Genomic DNA, 18376 nt, shown 5'->3' with positions numbered 1-18376 from the left:
GCCTATGACAGCACAGCGGCATCCTGACGAAATTGATAAGACTGACTAGGCTGACCCTGACCAATGTGCGAGGCCAGATAAAAGCAACAGGATCACTCTCAAGAACACTCAGCGTCAGCAACGATCTAAGACAAGGAGATGCCCTAACATGTGTTGTCTTGATTCTGGCGCTGGAAAAAAGTAAATGCGAAAAGTGCGATCCTCGTTAAGTCCACTCAATTACTTGCCTATGTTAACGATATCGACATCATGGGAAGATTGGCCGGAGACGTATACACTGCTTTCATCCAGATCAAGTAGGCGGCGCTAGATTTTCGGCTGCACATCAATGAAGGTAAGACAAAATATTTGGTGGCAAGGCACCAAAAACCAACCAACCAACAACATCAAACCGCTGGTCAAGATAGGAGACTACTACTTTGAGCCCGTTGATAATTTCTCCTATCTAGGGTCAAAAATAACAACCGCTAACCGATACTAAGATGAAATATAAAAAGAAGACAAGGCAGACCCTGCCTGAGATGAAACAATGGCGTAGGCACTTTTTATGGATATCGAATTGGTGGACCTTGGTGCAAAACCGAGATGTCTGGAGTTCCTTATTAAGGCAAGCCTAGACCGGATACCGGCTGTTGAATTACTATGAGGTGATTGTGAATATTGTTTTTAAGTAGAATAAAATGTATTGAAACGTAATCCGGTCAGTTTTATTAGCCTCACGGCTTCTGTTCCAAGCGGATATGATGTATGGCAAAATACTTTCCCAAAGTGATGACCCCCATGCATGTGAATGGAGGGTGCAACTTTTTTTTTCGTAAAATGTGATCATGAATGGGCTCAATTTGTACTTTTCGAAACTGGTTCCATATTTGTTATCGGGTGAAACATAGGGGAGTAGCGGCTCAAAATGTGACCCCCAAAAAGTGTAACAGGTTTCGTTCTCAGAATCTACCCAACCGAAAAATTTGAAAAAATCACAATGGTGCATCTCTATGAAATCTAGGCCTAAAAATAAATCCGGTTCCGATATCTGCACAAATAAAGTTAATGATAGCATATTTCCACGTTTTAGAAATTTAGTCAACAACCCCCCTTATGTTCATCCCAGAAGTAATTTGTATGGTAATAGGGTATAACATAATGCACAACTTCGTCAAGTTTGAAGAAAATCAAATTATTATTAACAAAGTTATAGGAGGTGAGACTTTGCCATTTTTCGTGAATTTCTTGCATTCTACAACCTACATGACGTCATCATCACATTTTAATTCGTATCACAACGAAATAAGATCTTATGAATGGGGTCAGAAAGAATTATTTTGTTTTAGTTTTTAGTCATGTGTATATAAATATCAATTACTCTAAACAGACATGTGTGTATGGAGGTATATAGTATATGCGTGCTAATGAAGTTTGCGGTTAAACTCCGTCATGCTATTAACATAGTATGCTGGTCCCAAGGACAGGTAAAGGAGGAGGGTTTGAGGCAACGTACTCTGTACTATCCTCAGTAAAACAAAATCAATGCTGAGATCAGGGAAAGAGATAAATAGAGTATAGTTGGAGTTATTCTACTATGCTAAATCCTACCTGATCTCTCTTGGTGACAGGCCCTGCGACAGGTCGACCAAGAAAATGCATACAATGTCGTTACAAACATGATGATCGGATTGAGTCACAAGCCTCGTAGAAATGTTAGGGCGTCCACCTCAGTCAACGCGGCAGGACGGGTCCCGGTCCTGTCGAGAAATGGGCAAGGGTTCTTGACGCATGGACGGCGTCAGAACGTAAAGCAAGTTAGTCCGAACACAACGAACAAAACAAGTACGTGTCTGCACGCTAAATGTTGGTACCCTAACTGGAGAGACCGAGGAACTCGCAAGAGCCCTTCGGAAAAGGCGCATTGATATCTGCGCTCTGCAAGAAACCTGATGGTCTGGTCCCAAAAGCTGCGACATTGAACGCGAACGTGGTAAAAATGGCTACAAACTTCTCTATTTTGGTAACCCACACACTCAATGTGGTGTTGGCATTGCCATCTCAGAGGGTTTCCATGATGCCATTAAAGAAGTCGAACGATTTGATGATCGGCTGATGAAGCTCACCATTATATCAGCTGATCGCACTATTCACTTGTTCACCGCGTACGCATCACAGACAGGTCGACATGATGCCGAGAAAGCTGCATTCTAGCAACTTCTCGATGAAAAGACTTGTCACTTGCCTGCTGACGATTATATAATCATTGCCGGCGACCTTAATGGCCATGTGGGGGAAAAGGCAGACGGTAACAAGTACCATGGGGGAAGGGGTTTGGAGCGCACAATAAGGGTGGCGAGCGTATAATCGATTTTGCGGACACCCTTGACCTTGTACTTATGAATACATGGTTCATCAAACGATTATCTCATCTTCCTACATTTTATAGTGGGAACAGTAAAACGCAAATCGACTATATTCTCATAAGACGCCAACATTTTACCGCTGTCCTTGATTGCAAAGTCGTTCCCTATGAGACCATCGCACCTCAACATCGGCCGTTGATTGCCGTCCTGCGGATTAAGCCACCGATAAAACAGCGTGAGGAACGCACTGGCCCGCAGCGCATTAAATGGTGGCGATTTGGTGAGAAGAAAGAAGAAACGGTCTCACTCATGCGATTGCCGACCATTACGAATGTGGAAGAATCATGAAACCAAATGAAAGACACGATCCACAAAGCGACCTCTGCAACCCTCGGGGTCACCAAGCCGGGTAAGCGGTACATCAACCGAGATACTTGGCTTTGGAATGATGATGTTGAAATGAAGGTCCGTGAAAAGAAACGCCTCTATCACAAATTTCTCGACGAGAAAACACCTGCTAATTGGCAAATTTATAAGAACGCCAACCGGGAAGCAAAGAAAGCGGTCGCCGTCACCCGAGCGAACCATTTCAAAAATCTTTACGATAAACTGGACACTCGAGATGGCGTGAGTGATCTGTATCCACTTGCTAAAAGCCGTAATGAACGCACACAGGATATCGAACACTTCTGTTGCGTTAATGACAAGAACGGTACTTTGCTTACCAACCGTTGAGCCGCAACGGATAGATGGCGAGAATCCTTCGCGCAGATTTCAACTGAAGAATTTGCTCATCCTCCACTTCCACAATCATTGCCGACATTTGGACCAGTTCCACCAGTCAGCGCAACTGAACCCGAGGAGGCAATAAAACAAATGAAATCGGGGAAAGCAACAGGACCTGACGACGTCGCATCTGAGCTCTGGAAAGCGAAGAGCTGGGACCCAACACTGTGGCTTAGTGAATTCTTTAACCGGGTTATTCAGGAAGGAAGAGCACCATCTGACTGGCAAGAAAGTACCACTGTTCCAATATGGAAAAAGAAAGGTAGCCCAGCAGAATGTTCAAATTACCGTCCGATCCGGTTACTTTCCCATACCAAGATTTTTGAACGCATTCTTGACAACCGTATTTGCGAAATCGTTGAAATCAAGCCGGATTTGTCAAAAACTGCGTAACTACTGACGCAATACACGCTGCGCGGCTACTCATGGAGAAACACCGTGAGAAGCATCGCCCTCTTTACATTGCCTTTCTGGATCTAGAGACCACACGAACTCATCTGGTATGCTTTACGACAACACTTCGTGCCAGAAGAACTCGTGCGCTGGGTTCAATTGCTCTAGCACGATCCGAAGAGTAAAATTCGAAATATGGCGGGTGTATCAAAACCGCTTCGTGTCTCTGTTGGTGTTCATCAAGGAAGCGCCCTCTCATCACTCCTCTTTGTTCTTGCTATGGACACCGTCACGCGGGATATCCAAAGTCCAGCGCCCTATACCCTGCGCTATGCAGATGATGTTTTCCTAGCATCTGAAAGCAAAAATGATCTCGAGCAACTTGTTCAGAAATGGAATTATCGCCTCACGACCGATCCCCATGAAACAGGCACAATCACTGTCAGCGGCAGTGATCTGCCCAGAACTGAGCGATTTAAATACATCGGGTCAACGCTACCAGCCAATGGAGAATTGCGTTATGAAATTGCTTCACGCATTAACGCAACCTGGATGAAATGACGGTCCACAACTGGTGTTCTTTGTGATCGACGTATCAACGAACGTCTCAAATCTAAAATTTACCGCAATGTCGTCCGTCCAGTCGCTGTCTATGGTTCTGAGTGTTGGCCGACTATAAAAGACAATGAACGGCGTCTTGCGGTAATGGAGACGAAGATGCTACGTTGAACTAGTGGCGTGAGGATATCCGCGATCGTTATGGGGGTGCATCGATCGTGGAAAAGTTGCGAGAGAGGCGTCTTCGATGGTATAGTCACGCAATTCGTGCAAACGAGAATTCACTTGCCAAGATTGTTCTGAACATCGAAGTCGATGGTAAACGACCAAAAGGCACACCTAAACAACGGTGGCTTGATACGCTAGATGGGGATTTGAAAGCCTCGAGATTGCACCCAGATCAGACATCGATAGAGCCAAATGGCGAAGCCGATCACGACGAGCCGACCCCGCTTGTGAACAGGACACAGGCTAAAGAAAAAGAAGAATGAAGTTTGACTAATTCAGATAAATATATTTGTACATTAAACCAGCGGTATTTAATATACGTGCTATATATGTACATATGTATGCTTTTACACACGAAGTAAATCGGAAATATGGGTATGATCAATTTATAGGCAGTTTGTTTGTTTACGGTGAGGATAATATCTATGGCTGTAATATGTACAGTAGATCAGACGTATGTTTTGTAGTTTGGAAAAATATGAAGGAATATGTTGGATTTGTAGCTATATACGGATAGAAAAATGTGCGTTGAGGTTTCTTACATGAGATGAACACAAAACCTTTATACCCGAAGCGCGAGCTTCCGGTATTCCAACTTGTTTCATATTTACCATAGTGACTCCATGATTGATGGTCAATTTGAGTATTATAGATGATTTGCTTTGCGCCCGGCAACAAGTTTTGACTGTCAAAAGGCACTCTTATCGATCCTAACTTGAAGAGCTTGAAACTCTTCTTGTAAGGCGTCCGACATTTATGTAAGTATTATATTAGGTACTACTCTAGGGTAATTTCCAACCACGGAGGCACTGCCTTCATTAAACAATAAAATACCTATCACTAGTATCTTGATATGAACCTGGGGCACGAAAATCAAGGAGTTGATCCGATTGAAGTACTCTGACGTAAAAGCCTTGGTGGATGAATGGAACTTTCAGTGATGGAGAATGTACATATTCGAATTCTCCATCCTGGGCCTCTTTGCTCAAGGTAGCACGTCTAGCCTAGCGTGAGAATAGTGACAATATATAGTATATCTGATAAAGTCGGTATACTATATTTATGCGAGGTTACTCCATTCATCTTTTTTGTCGCATCGCCCCAACTGTTGTGCCATACCTAAAATGGTGGCCAGAAAGAAGGGAGATTGCCCAAAATGTCTAAGCTAGTAGTTTCTGAAACAAGCGCTTCAAGTACTATTTGAAAACTGTAGGTCAAAATGGAACGGGGTCATATTGGTGGGTTGACACAATAAATGTTTTCCTCGCGGTTTTGTCGTAAGAGACACACAAATTGAAAAGACTATCAAATTTCTGGCTTTGACTGTCTAACTAGTGTAATTTCACGGCGACGATCAAGCACACATGTTATTCGAATCTATTTTTCCAGAAAGTGTCTAAGGCCAACCTTCCCATTATTTTAGACTTCCATAGTCAGCTTTGTATATGCAACTGCTCTCAGTCAGGTAGTAAAATTCAAGAAATAGAACTAAAAAATTATCTTGAACAACTGTGTGAATTTATAAACGGTGTTGTATTGTGTATTGTATTTATTTTTAAAAAGTAGACATAAAATCATACAAAAGAAACCTTTACTTTGAATACCATATATAAACGAGGATTAAGTACTTGCAATGATTGGGAAGCTTAATATTGATTATTTTCCATTCATCTGTGAATTAAATTATTTACCCGAATCGGCTCCTTGTTCGACTTTTTACAAATTTTTCCTTTCATTCAATTTTATCCAATTTTCCAAAATTAATCTTCAACATCACGAAAAAATTGAAAAACACGAATATCGGTAGTTATGGCATATCAACACCCAGCCATGTGTCCGAAATGAAACATTATAAGCAGGATCAAAATTGCATAAAGGATAAATTTATCACGATGTAAACGCCATAATGTGAAATTTTAAAAACAACGTGGAATAAAATAACAAAAAAAAAGTTTGCAAAAATATCGTTTCACAGTAAAATGAACGCGTTGATACGCGCTAATGCACACATGTCCATGTAATTGCAGTTGGCTGCAAATCAAATGCAGCAGCTGCAGTAGACGCGTTCGCATTAAATAAAAATTTAATGCAAATATTCATCAAGTGACGCTGAATGCAAGTGTACGGATTATATGGTCGGAGGATACCCAAAACAAAGCTCACGTTAAAATAATTGGTGACGATTTTTTACATTCCAGTGCACTCGGAGCCATAATGATGGCATATTTTACTTTTGTTTTAGGAAAAAGTAGTTAAATTTCAAAGAAATGAGGATTGAAATAACTGCGGCATTCGAAAAACATTTTGATGAATCAATTAAACCCCTCATAAGCCATAATTCCGAAGTAAAATTTTAAACAGATTAACTCGGTAACGGTCACTGGTTAAAATTGCGGTCGTTAACATTGTGCTTGACTACTCACGCCATCTAGGATCAAACTTTAGATTTTTTTTAAGGTTTTCTAGGCTGGTGGGATATACTGAAATAACGTCTAGCGATTAGTTTACGCCATTTCTTCCATTTCGACCAGTACAAAAAGGGACCAGAATTTGAACGTAATTATTTAAGGAAACCAAATCTGAGGTCCAGTACTAATGGACTTGCAGCGTCCACGTTAAGCTAATCCTTGGGAGCTACCATTGCTTTCAAAAATGTATCCAGGGTTTTGGGTGATTTAGCACCCTTTGCGTGTGCTCATCTTCCCCGTCTAAGCCCAAATTGTAGTGATATCATCCAAGGGAAGGTAATTAAAAGTTACAATAAGGTTTTATGAATGAACCAAATCCAGAAGTTTTCTGAATCTCCGGACGGCCAGACAATTTTCTTCTTTATAATACTGTTGCTTTTGTAGTTCTCGGCGAATTGACCTAAAGGAGTGTAATGGGCTATGTTCAGCTTTACTCGAACGCTTCGATTATATTACTATATATGTATATTCTTTACTTGTTGGGTCTGCTTTAGCCTCGAAAAGAAGCAAGTGATGTCAATATCTAGATCGACGTCATCTAGCGATGGACTGCGAAAGTCCACACAGTCATATCCGATCGCTGCGTTGGCAAAGAAGACAAAATCAGCCAGTTCAGTAAAGCATTGAAATGCTGTTGAGAGAATATTGGTAATAAACTTGGTATGATCACGCTCTATGTTATACCCAACTTAAGGGGGGTTTTGCAGGCAATTACTAAAAACTACAGTAATATACTATTACTAACTTTATTTCAACAGATATCGGCATAAAGAGTACTTCGGAGCCTAGGCACCATATAGTGGAAGCCTCCTGATTTTTTTGAGATTTTTGGGTTGGGTAGTTTCGAGAATGGGTCCGTGAAAGAAATGATTACTTTCAACCCCCGCAATCCCCACCTTTCCAGCAAATGTTTTAGTGGTTAAAAATCCCACACTCTGGTGAGCCCAGGCCAGAGTCTTTTGAAGATTTTCCCTTCCAAAAAAAAGAAAGTGAACTAATTTTAATAAGGGTTTGTTTTACGCTTTTTTGGCGCTTCGGATATAAAGGTTTTATGTTCCTCTTATCTGAGAAACTCTCTACGCATATTTTTCCATTCATATATGGCTTAAAAACCCAAAATCTTCCTTCAGACTTGTTTTTCAAACTACAAGGAATACACACATATTGCAGACGTAGATATTATGCTCACGCTAAACAAACAAACATTGCCTATTACCGAATACTGTACTCTATATGCATGTACATAAATTTATCCTATACATATTTCCTTCACTTCGTGCGAAAAATATACCTATGTATGTAAAAAGTACTTGTATTCAATACCGCTTGTTCAATGGACAAATATATTTGGCTGAATTAGGTACTAGTCCAAAACTTCATTTTCATATGCATAAAAATACATACATATGTCTGTCTGGAGTAATTGATACTGATATATACTGCGACCTCTCACTCACGTGGACTCGCTTTTTTGTGGCATTGACAAATTGGTACGATGACGTTTTGGAATGCACGAAATTAACAAAAAGTGCAAAAGTTTCACCTTCTATAACTTTGTTAATAATAATTGGATTTCCTTCAAATTTCCCAAAGTTATGTCTTATGTTATCTCTTATGCAAATGCCAGTAGTTCTAGCATGAACTTAAGCGGGTTTCCGGCTGGATTTCTAAAATAGAGTAATATATTATTTGTGCAGATATCGGAATGGGATGTATTTTGAGGCCTAGATTTCATTTAGATACACCACTCTGATTTTTTTTTAAATTTTTCGGTTGGATAGCTTCTAACGGACTGCGGATTATTCAATTAGCAGGGTCACACGAAATGGTTTGTTGGAAGTACCTGGTTTGCGCGGAAAGCGGTCCACAAACATACATGGACCTCTCCAGATGGGACCACTTTCAACCAAATTGACCACGTGTTCATCGAACGCCGCCACCTCTCAGCCTTGATGTATGTCAGAACATATAGGAGGGCCAATACAGACTCGGATCACTATCTCGTTGGCATGGTGCTCCGAGCCCGAATAACAATACCACCTAGAATCCCCTCTGACAATCAGGTGAGAGTGAACACTGAAGCTATCCACAACACAGTGCTCCGCGACACCTATAAGAGGGAAATGGATGCCGCAATAACCGCAGTCAACAGAGTTATCACGGACTCCGTCGAGCGGAGAAGCGACTTCACAGACGGAAAAAGGAAGCTTGGGAGAACCAACAAGTCTGTGAACTAGAAAAGTACAAGGAGCGACCGCACCAGGCGCGCAAGTTTTACCAACAAGTCAGCAGGATGAAGCCTTATACACCTCGATGCTCATCCTGCCGAGACAAAGAGGGAAATCTGATTTCCGACAGAATGGGCATGTTGGGGCGATGGGTTGATAACTTTGATGAGCTACTGAACAACCAAGTAATGCCACCACCAACTTGAGGAGAAATAGTCCGTGCAATTCATCGGCTAAAAAATCATAAGTCGCCAGGAGTCTATGGAATTACAGTCGAATTGGTTAAATATGGAGGTGACCAGTTACACCAAGTGGTTCATCATCAACTTGTGCTCAAGGTATGGGACAGCGAATCAATGCCTGACGATTGGCAACGAGGCATTATCTGTCTCATACATAAAAAGGGAGATATCACACAGTGCAGCAATTATAGAGGTATCACGTAGCTGAGTACCATCTATAAGATATTCTCCACTATCTTGCTAGTCCGGATAGCCCCATACGCTCAGAACATCATTGGCCCATACCAAAGAGGCTTCACTCCAGGCAAATCAGCAACAGATCAGATTTTCTCGGTGCGGCAAGAGCTGGAAAAACTGTTGGAGTATGGACAACAGTTGCAACATCTGTTCATCCACTTTAGAGCCGCCTATGATAGCATAGCCAGGGTAAAACTATACACGGCCATAAGAGAATCCGGTATCTCGACGAACTTAATAAAACTGACTAGGCTGACCCTGACCAATGTGCGAGGCCAGATAAAAGCAGCAGGATCACTCTCAAGACCATTCGACATCAACAACGGTCTACGACAAGGGGATGCGCTATCATGAGTCCTCTTTAACCTGACCCTCGAGAAAGTGATCCGTGATGCTGATGTAAATGCAAGAGGTACGATCCTCTTCAAGTCCACCCAAATACTGTTCCGCTCGAAACGTCTCATCATGGAGTCAAAGCTCTTACTGTACAAGACTATGATCTTGCCAGTCCTCATGTATTCCTCAAAATCTGAAAATTGCGAACTCTTGGCCACGTTCGAGAGAAGAATCCTCCGAAGAATTTTTGGGTGAATAGACGATTCGTTGCCTACACAATGACGAAATCTATGAGCGATACCATGACCGTCCGCTTGTGGATAAAATCCGGCTCAATAGGTTACGGTGGGCGGGTCACTTAATTCGTATGGATGAGGATGATCCAGCCCAGAAAGTCTATAAGGGCAATATCTTTGGTAGAAAAAGAAGACGAGGCAGACCCTGCCTAAGATAGAGCGATGGCGTAGGTCAGGACGCCAGACAGCTTTTAGGGATATCGAATTGGTGGACCTCGGCGCAAAACCGGGACGTCTGGAGTTCCTTATTAAGGCGGGCCTAGGCCGGATACTGGCTGTTGCGCCGTTGATGATGATGATGATGAGGTTCTGAGAACAAGACCTGTTGCAGTTTTTGAGGGTTATATTTTTAGCCCTTACTGTCCTACGTTTCAATATGAGGACGAGAACCATTTTCGAAAAGTACTAATTGAACCCTAACATTTGATGCCGCACTTGGGCACATTCTGCGAAAAAAATGTTGTACGCTCCTTTCACTGTCATGGGAGCCCCCCCCCCCCCCCCTGAAACTTAACACAAAATAGCGCCGCTTGCTGTTTGTGAGGGAAACAACACGCTCTCACCAATTGTGACAATTGGTGCAGCCGTTTGCGAATAAGTCGGGTGTGACAGACAGGCAGACATACAGACAGACGGACATCGGCTCGTCGAGGACACTACCCTGGGATACTGCTGCTTTGATGTTACATTCTCGTGATGTGAAAGTTTTAAATCTCCTGCTAGTCAGATACGACACAAGAATTTTTTGGGTATTCATTGATAGCTCTTCCCTGATTTTTTAGATGGGACTTTCATGCCACACCTTGTCGAATATTTGCGCAACGTCAAAGAATACGGCCAAGCAGTACTTTCTACCTTCCAAAGCATAGCTTATCTCGGAGGCTAGAACTTGTTCAGCGGTTCCATTTTTTATTCTGAATCCGAATTGGTGAGAAGAAATAACCCCTTTTTCATTCAAGTGTTGTTGTAACTTAGATAGTGAGGGAAGCAGGATTATCGATATAGAGGATGTAACGAGCGTAGGATCTTTACCCTCCTTTGAGATCAACGTTATTTGCCACAACTTCCAGCATTTCGGAAAGTTGGCAAGGCGTAAGACCCCATTAAATGTGTGTGCCAGTTGAGTATGTGCAGATCTCGGCAGTTCTTGAATCATTTTGCCCGTAATAAGGTCCAAACCAGGAGCTCTTTTGGGATAAATCCGGCCTTGTGAGAATTGTAAAACTTCGGAAACTTTGAAACGAATCGTTTGGAGTGCACCTTTGGGAATCGTTCTTCTTTGATTGGAAAACGCCTCTCAAGTGTCGAGCAAAGATTGAATCTTCTCGGCATCACTCCTCGCCCAACTGCCGTCCGACAATTGGATCGGTGATTTGCGCAGGATTGGCCTATTGGGCTTCTTCGCTGCTCTCCAAAGGGAATAATTCGTGGTCGGAAAAGGCTCGATAATGTATTTGGTTCTCAATTCGTCGATATGGCAGCCTAGAGAGTTTTGCCTCTAGGCGATATCAATCTCGGGCCCCAATACATGTGTTTGGTATTGAAGTCCCCAGTTGCAATAAATCTTCTACCGGGCGAGTTGAAGTAGGTTACAAACAGTTCTGCAGAGAAGGTAAATCTTGGAGTGTAGTATACAACAGGAATAGTAACCGGATCCCCGCATTCTACTACACATATAGATGTGGCTTGCATATAGTCCTTAGCAAAGTGCTCAATTTCACTAAATTTTTAATGAGGATTCTGAACCTCCATGATCTTTTCCATTAGGATACTTAGTATATGGTGGCAACGTCAGCTCCGAAAACCAACCAACCAACAACATCAAACCGCACTGATCAAATGGGAAAAATAAAGCTAGGACAATACAATTTTGAGACCGTTAATAATTTCTCCTATCTAGGGTGGAAAATCACAACCGACAATAGCTATGATGATGAAATCCGCGCACGATTGTTGGCAGCCAACAGAGCCTATTTCAGTTTAACAAAACTGTTCCGAAACGTCTCACCATCGGGTCAAAGCTCTTAATGTACAAGACAATGATCTTGCCTGTCCTCATGTATTCCTCGTTTGTGGATATAATCCGGCTCAATAGATTACTGCGGGCGGGTCACTTAATCCGTATGGATCAGGATGAACCAGCCCGAAAAGTCAATATCTATGGTAGAAAAGAAGACGAGGCAAACCCTGCCTAAGATGGAGCGATGGCGTAGGTCAGGACGCCAGACAGCTTTTAGGGATATCGAATTGGAGGACCTCGACGCAAAACCAGGATGTCTGGAGCTCCTTATTAAGGCAGGCCTAGACCGGATACCGGTTGTTGCGCCGTTGATGATGATGTACTTAGTATCGTAAGATTTGTAGCCGGGTATCACAAAATTATATTTCTCGATAAGATGAGTCTCCGATATTGTAATTCCCTTTTATGTTGGCTAATACTATTGGCAGTGGCAGAGCTCATTTTTGGTGAGAAGAATTTGGGGAGTCAGAGTCTGGTTTCGCATCAGTTCTGGCATGATATTTTGCATTGATGTCGTAAATTGGTTCATGCTTTGAATGAGTTGTACCATTATAGATTCTAGATTAGTTGATTAGTTGCTGATTCAATGCTGTGTTGATTCAGGACGATTAAATTTCACAGCATCAGCATAAGACAAACTCGACTGGGTTTTAGTAGGCACAATTCTGTTCGGAGCGAGTTACACATGACTCACCTATTCCTCATAACCTACCCACTCCTCACCCCCATAAAGACACCCACATAACCCCATTATTCCAAGAATGAATCATTCCCAAGAACTGCAACAATGTATCATTTTGCATTAGTTGACATTTTGCATTTAATTAAATCTCACAACCCAAAATAATGACTTTATAAACATCCGGCCTATCCAGATAAGAATATCCAAATATTGCAAGCCAAGCGCATTCAGCATATTAATATCCACATTTGTTTATCCCAATTGCATCCGCTCAAATAACAAATCATTCTTTTCATTATGGGAATAAACTGATAAGAAGTCAATTAAAGAACCAAACGCAAAGTATATAAAGAAGAACCACGGATAGAAGATGGTTCTTGTTGTGCTCTTCCTCAAGTAGTGATGGTCAGTGTAAATATTTAAAGTAATTAAAGTGAATTAAATAAAGTATTGTTTAAATTGAATAAAGTGTTTTTCATTCTATTGGGCCGGTTGCCCAGTTAAAATATATATTTTTTAATAATCCCGGAGAACGGAATTATAACTGGCGCAGTCGTACGGATTTATGAAGGAGAATCTTCTAAATCTAAAACAACCTACTCAAATAAAAGTGCTCTAACAAAGTGAATATTCAGTCATAAGAAGGAAAACTTCTTTGACTTATAAAAAATATTAACTCTAAGTGCACAGTGCACAGTGCACAGTGAAGAAAATTCACAAGGATAAAATCGAACAGTATTCTTAGACCATTAACCTCTTAAGAGGCTGGGTAAAAGACCTGTTCTTAACAAACAGTAAAAATACCAGTGAACAGAAACAAATCAATCAACCATGGTAGACCCACAATTACCATTGGAACTACCATTCCAAGAGCTTATTAAAGAAGCTAGACGATTACCAGTCTATACCGGACACAGCAGTGAATACTCACTGAATACCTGGATCGACGAAGTGAACACACTATTGGCTTTAACACAACCCGGAAACGAGCAATCCTACATCTTCAGGCTGATACTTCATAGAATTCAAGGAGCAGCTAGAGATGCAATTCAAAAAGTTAGCGAACAAAATTGGCAGAACATCAAAGCAGCTTTAATCTTCACCTTTGGCGTAAATTAAAGTTACAGTAGCATAATAAATAAAATTCATAGGGTGAGTAATAATAATAGGTCTATTGACGATATTTATACTACTCTTAACTCTTTGTTAAATAAACTAAATACAAAATTTATCCAAGACCCACAACAAGCAACCCATATTGAATTTAGTCCTATCAGAAACGAAAGTCTGGTAATTAATAAATTCAAGTCATTAATTCCTGAATACAAGGCATACTTGTTAGAAATTAGAAATTGTACCACATTAAATCAAGCTTACAGCATATTATCTGAAGTTCGTCAAAATATTGACAATGATAATCAACCACGTAATAACAATAACAACTACCATAATAACCCGCGAAATAGTCACAGGAATAACCAAAATCAACGTAATAATAATAATCGACCCAGTCACAATTACAATAATAATCACAGACAAACAGATAACAGACAAAATTTTAACCAAAACCCTCGTTACAACAATTATAGGTTTAATAATAGAAACAACAATAACAGACCTAACAACTACAATAATCAAAATAACCATAATAGTCAAAATCAAAATAGACAACAACACCACTACCATCAGAATAACAGAACAGAGTCTATGCAAGTAGACAACTCCAATCAGTATCGTAGAAATAATTATAATCAAAATCAAGTCCAAGAACCGATGGATGTAAATTTTCAGGAAACAGCCTCGGAAATATCAGAAACTTGCTACCAATAATTAATTTGAAAATAGAAACGGAGACCATTCCTGTTCTATTCGATACAGGATCTTCTACATCAAGTATAGATGGAAAATATTGCAAAATTGGCGAAATAAAAGAATTAGAAAACCCCATTCCAATCTTGGGATTAGGAGATACATATTAAGTAAATCAAAAATTAAAAACTAATATGCCACTCGAGTTCAATCTCCCTAATAGTCATAAAATATTATGGAACGTTATGGATTTCCAAAACAAAAAATTCAAAGCCATAATAGGACAAAACATACTGTACCCTCTTAACGCAAAATTAAATATCGGAGAAGGGAATATTGAAATAAATAACGTTAAGTTGTCTTTCAACTATGCGGCACCTGATGAGATAAATCATCAAACCGAGTTGGAATCCAATACTACGACTAGAAACAAGTTGTTCGAAAGTTTAAACAGTGAAGAATCAAAAACATTAAGGAAAATATTCAAGGAAAACGAGGATATATTCTATAATGAAGGCGATAACTTGACTTGTACGACTCAAACAAAACACGAGATCGTAACAAAAACGAATAAACCCCTGTATTCTAAAATTTATCGATTTCCCCAAGTACATGAAGGAGAAGTTAGAACCCAAATAGAGGATATGTTGAAACAAAACATTATCCGCCCTTCAAATTCACCATATAATGCACCTATTTGGATAGTACCCAAAAAATTGGACAATTCTGGCAAAACAAAGTGGAGAATAGTCATCGATTACAGAAAATTAAACGATGAAACAATAGAGGATAAATATCCAATACCGAATATAGAAGGCATCTTTGATAAATTGGGAAAAGCCCAATACTTCACAACACTAGATTTAGCTAAAGGCTTCCACCAAATTGAGATCAGCGAAAATGATCGTTTCAAAACAGCCTTTTCTACACCACAAGGACATTACGAGTTTAATCGAATGCCCTTTGGATTAAAAAATGCTCCTGCTACGTTCCAGAGAATGATGAACGAAGTTTTGAAGGAACACCTCAATAAAATATGTGTTGTATATCTAGATGATATTCTAATATTTGCAACTTCCCTGCAAGAAATGGAAGTTAACATCAGAAAAATATTCGAAACACTCCGCAAATACAAATTAAAAGTTCAGATCGACAAATGTAATTTTTTTGCTAAACAAACCGATTATCTAGGTCACATACTATCAGTTGATGGAATAAAACCAAACTTAGACAAAGTAAATATAATCCGAAACCTCAATATCCCAGATACACAAAAGAAAATAAAATCTTTCTTAGGCATCACAGGATATTACCGAAAATTTATAAACAACTATGCAAAAATTGCATCACCATTAACAGACGCCCTAAAGAAAACGAACAAAATCAACATAAATGATCCTAAATATGTCTCAGCCTTTGAAAAACTCAAAGATTTAGTAATTAATTATCCTATACTACACTATCCCGACTTTAAACAAAAATTCGTCCTAACTACCGATGCTTCAGACAAAGCAATTGGAGCCGTCCTATCGCAACAAGGACATCCTATTTCATTCGCGAGTAGAACCCTCAACGAACATGAACGGAACTATTCGACAATAGAAAAGGAGTTACTAGCCATAGTATGGGCTACCCAGTATTTTCGACCTTACCTGTATGGGGTAAAATTTGATATCCGCACAGATCATAGACCCCTTGTTTGGCTTAACAACCTAAAAGAACCTAATAGTAAATTACAACGTTGGAAAATCAAACTGAACGAGTATAACTTCGATATAGAATATGTAAAAGGAAAGGACAACAAAGTTGCTGATTTCCTCGGTCGTATTAACGCAGATAATCATGAAATAAATATGTTAGAAGATGATGGATATTACGAAGGAATAAGTGATAATGCAACAATACACTCCGGGGAAGAAGACCAAAATGATCTTATCCCAATTAAAGAAGGTATTGTTAATTTATACAAAACGCAGATAGTAATATTAAATAAAAAGAAGAAAGAATCCGAAACTATTAACAAAAGAAGGAAAATATATATAGATAAAACAGATATAAATAATGGAAATCTAGTAAAAGATATATTGCGACGATACATACCAGAGAAAGGAACAGTAGGAATACACTGTGAACTAAGTGACAGTGAATGGAACAAGATCCAACTAATAATTGTCAGTCTATATTCTAACAATAGTAATCTAAAATTTATTAAGTGTACGAATAATGCCGTAGACCTCTTAACAGAAGACCAACTTCTTGAAGAAATCAAGGAAACTCACGAAAACAGTAACCACAGAGGAATCTTAGAAAACTACGAAGAAATAAAAAACAAGTTTTACTTTCAAGGAATAATAAAAGTAATAACCAAATTTATAAACAATTGCGAAACATGCAATCTAGCCAAATATGATCGTAAACCTATTAAACCAGAATTTCAAATTTCGGAAACACCCAAAAACATAAACGAAATAGTACACATAGATATATTTCAAATAGGAAAGAAACAGTTTTTCACCACAATAGACAAATTTTCTAAACACCTCTACACGAAGGAAACCCTAGACAAAAACGCAATTACATTTATAAATCTTCTCAGAGAAAGAAATGCAATAATAGGTAAACCGAAAAAATTAATTGCTGACAACGAATTTAACATGGTAAACATAAAGGAATATTTAAGGAAAGAAAATATAGAAGTGCATTTTACATCACCAAAATCACATACCGGAAACGCTGATATGAATAGATGTCATAATTCCTTGACAGAACAAATTAGAATCCTAGCAATTACAGAACCGGAACTCAAAATCGAAGAAAAAGTCCTTAAAGCAACAGAATATTATAACAATACTATACACGGTACAACACAGTATAAACCTGTAGAAATTCAACAAGGCCAAATTAACAAAGAAAAATTGTACGAAAAACTGAAAAGCAAAAAATGTAAATGGATAAACTATCAGAATAGGAAACGAGAAAAACAACCAGAGATCGAACAGAAGGAAATCTATATTAAAAATTATACAAATGAAAGAAACAAAGAACAACCAAAATTTAGGAAAGTTGATATAATCAAAGGTAAAAACGATGAAATACTATTAGTGAAAAATAACAGAATCCGAAATAAAATACATCCAGAAAGAATAAAAAGAATAAAGAAATACACTAACGTAATAGAGCAATCTAAAACAGAGATAACTGATGAACAAAAACTAACTATTGAAAAAGCATTAAATCAAGGACCGCAGAGTGAAACATTAATAACAAAATTTGGAATGAATATAACTAGAAAAGACATTAATACATTGAGAGATAACACCTGGATAAATGATCAAATTATAAATTTCTATCTGAACCTTATTGCTGAAAGAAGTAAAGAAACAAATCACCTACCAAAGGTATACGTAATGAATACATTCTTTATGCCCTGTCTTCAAAGTAAAGGATACAATGCAGTAAGCCGTTGGACACGTAAAGTAGATATATTCGCATTCGACATAATATTAATTCCAATACATATAAATCAAAATCATTGGTGTATAGCAACAGTAGATCTAGGAAATAAAACAATAAAATACTACGATTCATTAGGAGGAACAAACGATGAAGTACTGAGAATATTATCAGAGTATCTTGAAAAGGAATCATTAGATAAACGTAACCAAATTTTTGACATCACACCCTTTACGAGAGTAAACATAGAAGACGCACCAAAACAAGATAATGGAAGCGATTGTGGAATCTTTAG

General features: G+C 39.2%; 1 protein-coding gene across 1 annotated transcript; it reads left to right on the top strand.

Annotated features, from left to right (window-relative positions):
• The first annotated feature begins 13650 nt into the window (after nt 1-13650).
• Nucleotides 13651-14718, top strand: LOC119654002 (transcription factor mef2A-like). Its single transcript, XM_038059164.1, has 3 exons — nt 13651-13929; nt 14128-14598; nt 14665-14718. Exons 1-3 carry the CDS (start codon nt 13651-13653, stop codon nt 14716-14718), a joined length of 804 nt encoding a protein of 267 aa, XP_037915092.1.
• Nucleotides 14719-18376: the final 3658 nt, after the last annotated feature.

Source organism: Hermetia illucens, chromosome 4, assembly GCF_905115235.1.
Source record: "Hermetia illucens chromosome 4, iHerIll2.2.curated.20191125, whole genome shotgun sequence".
Taxonomy (NCBI): domain Eukaryota; kingdom Metazoa; phylum Arthropoda; class Insecta; order Diptera; family Stratiomyidae; genus Hermetia; species Hermetia illucens.
Note: the sequence above shows the minus strand (reverse complement) of the source record. Positions and strands in the feature narration are given on the sequence as shown.

Bases quoted from the DNA above. Each gene is read 5' to 3' on its own strand.
- LOC119654002 (XM_038059164.1), top strand. From the start codon at position 13,651: ATGGTAGACCCACAATTACCATTGGAACTACCATTCCAAGAGCTTATT. The intron at 13,930-14,127 runs GTAAATTAAAGT...AATAAATTCAAG, and splicing joins CTTTAATCTTCACCTTTGGC to TCATTAATTCCTGAATACAA. The intron at 14,599-14,664 runs GTAAATTTTCAG...ATTTGAAAATAG, and splicing joins AAGTCCAAGAACCGATGGAT to AAACGGAGACCATTCCTGTT.